This window comes from Notothenia rossii, assembly GCF_949606895.1.
Source record: "Notothenia rossii genome assembly, chromosome: 10".
Classification (NCBI taxonomy): Eukaryota; Metazoa; Chordata; class Actinopteri; order Perciformes; family Nototheniidae; genus Notothenia; species Notothenia rossii.
The window spans coordinates 19179463-19190718 of NC_136908.1; the positions used below are offsets into that span (position 1 = coordinate 19179463).

General features: G+C 41.1%; 1 protein-coding gene across 2 annotated transcripts; it reads left to right on the top strand.

The window, feature by feature from the left end:
• The first annotated feature begins 410 nt into the window (after positions 1-410).
• LOC307023185 (IgGFc-binding protein-like) lies at positions 411-11217 on the top strand. 2 transcript variants are annotated; one of them, XM_079656294.1, is made up of 13 exons: positions 411-530; positions 1975-2025; positions 2706-3953; positions 4660-5006; positions 5110-5692; positions 5784-6391; positions 6470-7312; positions 7577-7918; positions 8072-8639; positions 8905-9104; positions 9768-10142; positions 10662-10933; positions 11126-11217. In XM_079656294.1, the coding sequence occupies exons 2-13, from the start codon at positions 1983-1985 to the stop codon at positions 11133-11135; spliced, it is 5439 nt and encodes a 1812-aa protein (XP_079512420.1). In that variant the 5' UTR covers positions 411-530; positions 1975-1982; the 3' UTR covers positions 11136-11217. The 2 variants fall into 2 exon arrangements, with proteins under 2 accessions (XP_079512420.1, XP_079512421.1); XM_079656295.1 differs by having other exon boundaries at positions 10764-10933.
• Positions 11218-11256: the final 39 nt, after the last annotated feature.

Genomic DNA, 11256 nt, shown 5'->3' on the forward strand with positions numbered 1-11256 from the left:
AAAGGCCCCATCACAGATTGATTGGGAATTAAGTGTTCATCAGAGCATGATCGAGTTTGAGAAATACTGTGATAAACTGCATCTTGTGATTGATATACCAACAAATCTGCTTCTAAGCTGCTAAAACGAAAACTGTGTCCCATCTGCACTATAAGTGACACATGCCAAAACAATTCTCTATGTCAAAAGGATATTTGAAAACAAAAAAATCATACGAATGGAAGAAAAATCTGTGAATTCATTTGGTGGATTTCTTTTTTTTTGGAAAAAAGTGTTGAGCACTTGTTTGGTAAGCCGGTGATGCTTTGCTGACTGGATAAAATGGGAGGTGGCACAGCCTGGCACCTGTTTCAAAACAACTCTGAAATGTCCGACTTTATGGTAAACTCGCTAACCCCTGTTTTCAAAAACAGGCTGAGTGTGCTTTCGGTAATCAGAAATACTCAACCTCTCCTCGCATATCGTTATCTACAGACAGTTTTGATTTGCTACATGTGAGAGGAAGGAAGGATGCACTCGCTGGACAATCAGTGAGTTCCCTCCCTACAATTCAAACAATTCTCGCACAATTATTTCAGCTGTCGGCATTGTTCTGTTAGAAAGTTGATTGAATCACAAGCTAGCTGATGGTTGAGATATTTTATATCATGTATAATATATATATAATGTCAATATATTTCAACAACATGACTAAGTCCATAATAAATCCATCAGTATTTGATTGGTCTCTTTTGTGTTTCGGGTGTTTATTGGGGTGTGTCTTTGTGTCATTCCTCCACCCTTCACATGTGCACTGTTATCGCCAATGCAATCTGCAAATGTCAAATACTGAGTAATTTGATTCATATCTTTCTCATGGAAGTATAGTTCTATCGTTTGTTTTTGTTATTTGGTATCCATGGTCCTTAGAGACTCTCTAATATATTTCTAATGTATCCCTTAAGCTAGATCAATTTTACCTGAAAATAGTAAAAGTGGTTGGAAAAATTGGTACAATATGTCTTACAATATAAAATCACCTGGTGTTTGCATTTATCATGTAATAATCATAATAATTTTTGATGTAAGTCTATTATTTAATTTGAGTCGAACTGTTGAATTGTCTGAAGCTTAGCGCATCACAATCCTCATACATTTAGCATTATGTTTAGGTGAGAGGGTGTTTTGTGAGTCCATTTATGATCCTGTGATTCTTTAAACTAGTTCAACAAAACCCTGACAAGTTGAGAATTTGGCTTTCACCTGACTTGTAATATTTGCCAAGAGAAAGTGTTGCCTTTTGATTAGTGATTTGGTTGATGACATGGCATCCGTGACACGCCCTGTCACCTTCTCCCTGATTGGCTTTCCCTGCATTACCAAGACAAATAAAAGGAAATACATGGAAATGCCTTTTACGGGATCCTTGGTTTTGTGGTTCAGGTAAGGTTGATTTGCAAATATTACAGACGCATAAATGTGCTTAAACAAACCACTCAAATATGGTTTAAAGCTAAATGTTGCTGTAACAGCTTGATTTGAGTATTTATATCTTAGAAGATACCCTTTGTGCTTTATTATTACAATTGTGAAATGCTCTAATGAAGGCTTCATGCTCAAAAATCTTTTATTTGTTAAAGTTTGGTGAGGTAGAAAATACATTACATTTTAATACAATTTTAGTTTAATTATTGGATATAGCGTTGTCAAAGTGCTCACCTCTTCAATCTTATTCCCTTCTTCATGAATTTTTGAAGTGGGTTACATTGTGCCAAAATCCTGTCTCTGCCTCTTGTTAAACTCCTGCCTTCGGTTCTTTTCTGAATGATAACATGCTTGTTAGTTGTCAGACAGCCATCATTTTGTATATTCTTGGAAATGTAGATACTTGTTTTTTACAATTTGAATAGTGTTTTTTTGTGTGTCTAAGATTGTGCTCTGTTGTTTTAATGCTATTGTATGGTTAACTTTGTCAATGTGTTTAAATTATTTCAGGTTCAACAATGGAAGGGCCGGTCTACTGTCTGGTGGTTGTACTGCTCAGTGGTAAGTCAACAAAAGAAAGCACATTTTTTACTGCTATGAATGTGCTTATGTTTGAAAAATTGCCTCGTCGTAGTGGTATCACTTATAACTAGTACATACCATTTCTATATTTACATTTTCAGACTGTCAGGAGAACATGTCACTTCATTCAACATTGGTGGAAAATAACTTCATTATTTCTCTTATTAAGTCCATACGTGACAAAATTCCATACGAAGCAAAATTATGAATGTATTGTTTCTTTGTCCACCACACTTATTTGATGACTTTATTATGTATTTACAGCAAATTCATATAATGAATACTAAATTATAATCAAAAAAGTATATTAAGTGGTAAAAATCCGCTTATTAGCAACTTAGCAGCTGCATTAAAGCATTGACAACAATAATGCACCAATAATATCTGTCCAATGCTCACTAATATAATATACAATAGCCTAAAATGGGTGATTTTTTTTATCATGAAGAGTTTATCGTTTGGTATTTTTTCATGCTCATACTTGTATCAATTTTATTTAAATACAATTCCGATTATTTCTACATTGTGGTATTTCTATGTTCTATGTCTATGTTCTATGTTATACTAAATAAATAGTTCTCACTGGCATTTAAAGATGAAGCTCTACTCTTAGATTTTTCTGCTAACCTATTTTCTCATTTTTTGTGATTTCTTTCCAGGACTCTGTTCTGCTTCACCAGCAGGAAGAGAGTTTGCCACATCTTTCATGCAGAACCTTTACGCGGACACTAAAGATACTCGTTTCCTGGTTGAGGTCACTGCTCTGCCTTCTTCACAAGGCAGCACCAAGGTCAAGGTGTCTGCTATGGGTGAGGTCTTTGAAAAGGAAATTAGTCCTGGTTCGAGCGGCTCCTTCAAACTACCTGACAGTGTGGAGATGAGAGGCAGTGAAAAGTTCAATAAGACTGTGCTGATCGAGGCGAGCCAAGATATCACGGTGATGTCTCTCAACTTTAAGCAGTACACTGCCGACACCTCTGTGATTTACCCAGTGAATGACTGGGGAACTGACTACTTCATATTCACTCCTAACAGCAACCTGAAAGGCACCTTTAAAGAATTTTCTATCACAAACCACAAGGAGCCTAACTTTGTTGAGATTTTACTACAGGGCTCTGTGAGATTCCAAGGGAAATATTACAGGAGACAAAGCAAGATGTCCCTGAAGCTAGAGCCGTTTGAGACCGTTCAGATTCAGAGTCACGATAACCTGAGAGGTACTAACGTAGTGTCCCGCCTCCCTGTCGCCGTGTCCTCCGGACATAGCTGTATTCAGAAGTTTACTGCCTGCAACCATGTCTATGAACAACTTCTCCCTGTAAAAAGCTGGGGGAAAGAATTCATCATTGCACCCCTGCCCTACCGCAACCTATTTTCTAGATATGATAGTGTTATCGTCCAAGCATCCCAGCACACTGAAATAAGCGTGAATTTCAATGGAAAGGTGCAGAGTTACCATATGTTTGCAGGACAAACTATCGAGCTCCAGTCTCAGTGGCCACATCCTATGTATTTGAAATCAGACAAAGGTGTCCAGGTGCTGTTTGAATTCAACGGAGGTCCTGATGACGTAGTCCAGTCTGTTGATCCCTTCCTGATGACTATACTGCCCACAAGTCATTTCAGCACCTCCTACTCCCTGGAGGGACAGGGAGATTTCTACAACTATATTATAGTTGTGGCTCAAAACAAACACCTGGATGGCATCAAAATTGACCCCCAGCCCCAAACTACAACGTTCAACTGGCGAAAGGTGGATGGGACTGATTACTCCTGGGCTGAGATGTACTATAGCACTGGGGCAAACTTCTATCAAATTTCTCACCCTGACTCTCCATTCGGAGTCTACAGTTATGGTGTTGCTAATGCTAATGGGTACGGATCCCCTGCAGCTGGTGACCCAGCAGGTAAAGATTGAGTCACAATATTATGAAATGAAATGCATAGAATAGCAAAGTTCAGTCGGAAACCGATGAAGTCTTTTTTAATCCCGCTTTCTCAGAATCACAAGTTTGTACTTTGTCATTTCGAAAACATGAGCTTTGTTAACTAGAGATAACGACATAACCAGCCGGATAGCACAAGAAAACTAAAGACCAATTTCTCAAGATAATAGTTAAGAACTTCAATTAATCATCATAGTTGATTTGGAGGCAAAAGATTTTAACTACTAAATGTTTATTTAAAAAAAATATTACAAGAGATATGGCATTCACAATCAGCCTAACACAAGATGACTTAACAAATATCAAACAGTATAGCCTACAGTACTCAGGGCCGCCCCTCCCTACAGGCCGATCACGTAGACTGCGTGGAGCCTCACCTCGCGGAAGGGGGCCTCATCTTGCGGAGGGTTCTTCATTTTGCGGAGGGAGCCTCATCTGAAGCGCAAATGCGACGCACCTACAGTCTAAGCGCGCCACAGTTTCACCGCTGCGAGGCTCCATTAGCCCCCCCCCCCCCCCCCCCCACGGGCCGGGGGTGCTAATGGAGCCCTGACAGTACTGTGCAGCATAACATAGTGCAGTTTAGCATAGTTTAGCCTTACATAACATATTATCTAAGTGCATTTATAATCTAAGTGCATGTATAATTTTTCTTCTAATTTTTCAGAGAGACATGACTGCAGTACCACAAAATGTTTAGAAGATGAGGTGTGCCAGATGAAAGAAAAAAACTCAATAACATGTGTCAAAAAAACAGCCATTAAAGAGGGAACCTGCTGGGCTATGGGAGATCCTCACTACCGCACATTTGACGGCAACTACTACAACTTCATGGGCAGCTGCACCTACACGATGGCCAAGAACTGCCAAGTTGATGAGGACCACCCAGCCTTTGAGGTTGATGCTAAGAATGACAAACTTGATGGTTCAAAGGTCACGTTTGTTGGCAAGGTGATCATTAAGGTGTATGGGTACACTGTGAACATTGTGCGCTCAGAGTTTGGCCTTGTCAGGGTGAGTACAGTCTTTAAATAAACACGACTACTGTTATTACTCAAGGAGTCTGTGAAAAAAATATCACTTATTGAATTAAACAATGTCTCTCAATATGTTTTAGATGAACCACACATTGTGGAATCTCCCCATCAATCTGGGAAATGGGAAATTGAAGTTATCACAGAGCGGCTTGTCTGTCGTTGTTGAGACAGACTTTGGCTTGACCGTGCAGTATGACTGGAAGCAGTATCTTGTCATCACAGTGCCGGGCAGTTTGTCCGGCAAGGTGTGTGGCCTGTGTGGGAACTTCAACAGCAAAAAGGAGGATGACTTGGTGACTCCTTCTGGCTCACAGAGCAGCAATGTAGCGGCCCTGGGAAAGAGCTGGAGAGTTCCTAATGTGACAGATGATGCTCATTGTCAAGACGAATGCTCGGGCAAGTGTGAAAATTGTGATGATGACAGCTTTTTTCACAGCATCACTTCCAGGATGTTCTGCGGTATTCTCAGCCACGCTATGGATGGACCGCTCAGTGACTGTAATTCTGTCATTGACCCGAAAGTCCTTCATGAGATCTGTTTGTTTGATATGTGCATGGGTGATGGGTTCAAGGACTTCCTGTGTAACACCTTGCAGGTGTACGCCGATGCCTGTCAGAGGGCCGGCGTGAAAATTCACGACTGGAGGCACTTCGCCCATTGCCGTGAGTAACCATAGTATTTGACAAATTTCGTATTGTTTCGGTTTCACCTACAATCTGTGATGGTAACATGATGCAATTTTTTCTGAAATAGCTCTACCCTCATGCCCGGAGAACAGTCATTATGAGTTTTGCGGAAAGGCCTGCCCTTCCACCTGTGAAAACCCAGATGCAACCGCAAAGTGCAACAAAAGCTGTGTGGAGACGTGTGTCTGTGACGAGGGCTTCCTGCTCAGTGGCACAGAGTGTGTCAGTAAAGCCCAGTGTGGCTGCTTGTACAAAGACAAGAGCCTCTACATAGAGTCTGGAGCTTCTGTCTTCACTGATGACCAATGTACAGAGAGGTGCACGTGCAACGGCACTACAAAGGAAGTGGATTGTAAGAAACCAGGTTGTCCTAAGGGGTATGAGTGCAATGTGGTTGACGACCTCATTGGATGTGACCCAATTACTTTCGCTGAGTGCAGCATGATTGGTGGCCCTCATTACGAGACCTTTGATGGGCATGATTACAGCTTCCATGGCAACTGTGTGTATCAGCTGGCTGGGGTCTGCTCGAAAGATCCTTCCCTGCCACATTTTGAAGTTTATGTGCAGAATGATGCCTATGGTAAAAGAGTGGACTCTGGTGCAAAGCTGGTGGAGGTCAAATTTTCTGGAACTTCCATTATTGTCTCAAGAAAACACAAAGGCTTTGTCATGGTGAGAGACCCTTAAGCACATTTATCACAGGATGATTGCTATTTTAGTTTTTTTTAATGTATCAATCTTGTTTTGCAGATAAATGGAGAACTTACACACTTACCTGTCAAATATAAACGCAATTTCACTGTGAACCAGTTTAGTGACTTTGCTGAGATAAAGATTGACTTTGGCCTGCTAGTCTCCTATGACTGGCAATCGACAGTTCATGTCAAAGTACCAAGTACATATGAAGATGCAATGTGCGGTATGTGTGGCAATTACAATCACAACCCGAAAGATGACCTGCAGTTGAAGAATGGCACACAGGCTGAGTCTGCGGAGGAACTGGGAAAAAGTTGGAGGGTTGCCGAGATCCCAGGCTGTGTAGATGGCTGCAAGAACAGCAAGGATTGTCCCAGCTGTGACATCACCCAGAAAGACAAATATGAGACGGATAGATACTGCGGTTTCATACGAAATCCCAAAGGCCCCTTCAGCGGATGCCAAGGCACCATAGATCCTGAAAAACTTTTTCAGAGTTGTGTGTATGATGTGTGCCTTTACAATGGCAAAGAAGGCTCCTGGTGTAGCCATCTCCGCCGTTACACCATTGGATGCCAAAGCAGAGGAGTCAATGTGTCCCAGTGGAGAGCACCAGACTTCTGTCCTATATCTAAGATGAAATTCCCAACCAACAGTCAATATAAACACTGTGGCAATGTTTGCCATGCAACCTGTGACAACAGGTTAGCTCCCTCTACCTGCAAGAGGCCCTGCCAGGAAGCATGGGAGTGCAAAGATGGCTTCCTACTCAGTGATTACAAGTGTGTGTCTTCTGACCAGTGTGGCTGCCTGTACAAGGGCAAAACCTATCCGCAGGGACAGAGTTTTCTGTCATCAGATTGTCAGCAAATGTTCACCTGCAGTGAAAATGGCACGGTAAGCTTTATATCCTTTTTTAAAATAGGTATTTATTTGTTTGAGGTTTAGTTTGAATGAAGGTGGTTTTATGGCGATCAGCAAACTATATTGACAATCTTAAAAAAAAGAAATCGACATGTAATGTAATTATGTCTGGGGATCACCTACATAACATCGAACGTATGTTGCTGGGGGTTAGGCAGCGGGTTTTTTCCAATAAGAATTTAGCTCTTCAAAACACTTTACCTTATAGCTGATCTAAACATATCTCTGTTACACTAGATGCTTCATGAGAAACACTCTTGTGGGCTGTTTGAGACTTGTGTGCTGACCAACAATGTTGGATCATGCCATCCAGTGGGAAACGGAACGTGCCAAATCGCAGGTGATCCACATTACAACACCTTTACCAACCACACCTTTAACTTCCAAGGCACCTGCACCTACACCGCAGCTAGATCGTGCCACCTGGAGGGCTCACGGCTCAAAGCCTTCTCTGTGGTTGTAGAGAATGAGAAGTGGACAATGACAGATACGCCAAATGTGGCTGTAGCCAAGCTTGTTGCTGTGGAGGTGTACAACACCACTCTAGTCCTCCGAATGAATCAACTCAGAACGATCATGGTAAGTGTTGAAGAATGTTTTGTCCTCTATTGATTAATTAAAGACTTTTAAAAATAAAATAAAGTATACTTATTTTATTTCTCAATAACAACAGAATTTGCTCAAACGAAACCGATAAAATAACACAGCTGATCCTTTTTTTGTCCTCTTCAGGTGAATGGCACCTTATTAACCATTCCTCTTAACCTCAATGATGGACAAGTAGAAGTCTTCCAAGAGGGCTTTCACTATGCTATTGTAACTGACTTCGGACTGAAAGTGACTTACGATATGATCTACAAAGTCACTGTGACTGTTCCTGGCAACTACAAGGGCAAAACCTGTGGTCTGTGTGGAAATTTTAATGACAGCGAGCCAGATGCGTTAGAACTACCTGACGGGAAAATTACCAAGGACCTCCAGACCTTTGGAGCAGCATGGAAGGTGGCTGTGCAGGGGGTGGTCTGTGAGGATGGCTGCAGTGGAGACCAGTGCCCTAAATGTGACGCCACACTAAAAAAAATCTTTGAGAAAGATTGTGAAAGTATCACAAATGCTACTGGTCCCTTTGCTGCCTGCCACAGCCAAATAAATCCTGAGTCTTACTACAGAGATTGTGTCTATGACGTCTGTATGTCTCAGGGACGCAAAGACGTTCTCTGCAACAGTATCTCAGCGTACGTGACTGACTGTCAGACCATCGGAGTAAAGATTGACAACTGGAGGACGCCTGATTTCTGCCGTGAGTACTCCTGACTGTATGATAAATGAAACTCATATGCTAAAGGTTCGCATAGACCATCACTTTTAAATGCAACAAGTTAAAATGTAACTCTTTATAACATGATTTTCTAATCCATTGAGGTTTTATATTTGTAAAACTAGCCTTGAGTCCAAGAAAAGAGATTTAAACATTTTAAAAAGTTGTCTAGTTTTCTCTTTACACACCATGAATTTACTGTCATGCTTTTGTGGCTTCAGTTAATCCTAAATGCTTTCTTTTGTAGCTATTACATGTCCTGCAAACAGTCACTACCAGATCTGCTCTGAAACCTGTGGCTCTCCGTGTCCTGGTCTCACCGACACCATCAGCTGCCCTGCCACTTGTGCTGAGGGCTGCGCCTGTAATGAAGGATACTACTTCAATGGGACAGGCTGCGTTGCCCTGGACGAATGCAGTTGTTACCACAATGGACGTACCTACAAGGTAAGGTATCCACTGTGAAGTTTCCAAAGAAAGCTGTAGGTCTTAAGGTATAATACCTGCTTTCCAGGCAGACATTGGCAGAAATGGTAGTTTACGCCTGTAACATGTCTCTAAACTAAGCTAAGCACCTGTCACATTGGTCTGAATTGGTCTTACAAAAGGAACACGTGTGTGGTAGCTGATGTTAAACAGGAATGGATCAGGCTCAATAGCTCAATATAGCCCACACTGATCTGGTTAAAAATGCCTTTTTTGGCCCCAATAATGACATTTGAGATTGCATCCCAAATGTAAACTCATGTGACAAATATAGTTGATTGATTGAAATGTTTTCTATCAAAGTTACATTCCCTGGAAATGCATTGATATACACTGGCAAATTAAAATGAAATGATGTTCAATTAGCAGGTAATGGACTCATCTCAGCCATACCCTTCATTTATCTATACCTATACAAACATTAAATGATGATGTTTACACTATAAAAATATGTACTGGTATACATACAGTTATTTGATTATGAAAAATAATCTATTTAGTATTTCACGCACTGCCCATCCAATGTACTAAAAAGAAGATACTTGACATAGCATTGAAATGTCATTTGCAACTACATTAGGTTGCACAATGCTCAGACTGTTTCTGCTTTACTCTCTTCTTTAGATTGGCCATACTGTGGTATCTGACGACTGCCAGCAGATCTGCAACTGTACAACATCTGGTGAAGTCGAGTGTGAGCAGTTTTCATGCGGTGTTACGGAGAAATGCCAGCTCAAAAACGGTGTCCTTGCCTGCCGTCCCAAGGAGTGTTGGATGGAGACGGGAGGCTTCATCACGCTCTTCAGTGGCACCACCGGCACTATCTCTGTCATGGGAGCTTATGAGATCATCACACACTGTGATGAATCAGCTGCCGACTGGTTCAGAGTTGTGGCCAAGCTCCAAGAGTGCCCTCTGACCAGAGTGAAGAGCGTGGTTGCCGTTTATGTCTTCTTCAATGAGCTGAGTATCACCGTCACTGACAGACAGGAGACCTGGGTTGGTATTTTTAAATGTTTCAAAAATGATTAGGGAATTAGCTTTCCTGTTGAGAGTTACATGAGAAAGATTGGTACCAGGGTTTTGTGCAGTTTGGAGCAGGGTCATTCTGGAGGCTGTTTGTATCTTTGAGGTAGCAGAGACTTGGAGATCAAAGCTCCCTGCTGCCAATTAATAGTCCAGCACACTTTATACAGACTTAACAAACTAGATAAAATGTTTTAATTAAAGAGCTTTCCTGGTGCTGGTAGCCAGATTTAGTAACATTTTGTCGGAACCAGGCGAGATGATTCCTCCTGTTTTAGGTCTTTATGGTATGCTAAGCTAACCATCTCCTAGCTCCAGCCTCAAATTAAACACAAAGATAAGGCTGGGTTGATTTTCTCATCTAACTCTCCTCAATAAAGTGAGTGATCCTATTTAGCAAATTGTCAAATGTTATTTGCACTTATACGAGATGTCCCCGATATCTGAACCTCTCATTCAAAATAAACAATATAAATCTCATGCTGTTTACAGGTCAATGGTAAAAAGCTTAATGACTCCAGCCTGACAGGAAATAATATCTTTGTGAGACGTGATGAGAAAACTGTGATTATCGAGCAGATGTCACACTTCCAGCTGTCTTACAGCAATTCCCAGGAGCTGATTGTTACTGTGAGTGCCAGCATAGTGGACAACTTGTGTGGAGCATGTGACAGATTCATAGCCTTCACAGACACCATGGGTTTCTCACAGCTTATGATACAGGAGTATATGGCCTCGTTTTCTGCACAGGACTTCCCTACCTGGTGAGTAGGATACAGTGGACTCAATGTCATAAAAATACTACATTTTTACATTCCTTTTATTTTAGGGATTATTATTATTAAACTGTACAGATTAATCAGTCCACATACAAAAGACATTTCTGAATACAGTAACAATGTGAGTTCTGGTGGATCCACACATTTTTAAAAAGTGTGTTTGTTTTCTTTTTGCAGTGAGTTATGAAGAAAGCATCCTCTTCTCAAAACCCAGAGATCAGTGCAACAGTATCATCATCTGCAGAAAATTCAACAATAAATTAGCAGTGAAAGCTTTATTTCCAATATGGTATTTGTGTTAATCATAC

Coding starts and splice junctions, on each gene's coding strand:
- LOC307023185 (XM_079656294.1), top strand. CDS start 1,983: ATGGAAGGGCCGGTCTACTGTCTGGTGGTTGTACTGCTCAGTG. Junction 3,954..4,659: donor TGCAGCTGGTGACCCAGCAG/GTAAAGATTGAG, acceptor CTAATTTTTCAG/AGAGACATGACTGCAGTACC. Junction 6,392..6,469: donor AACACAAAGGCTTTGTCATG/GTGAGAGACCCT, acceptor CTTGTTTTGCAG/ATAAATGGAGAACTTACACA.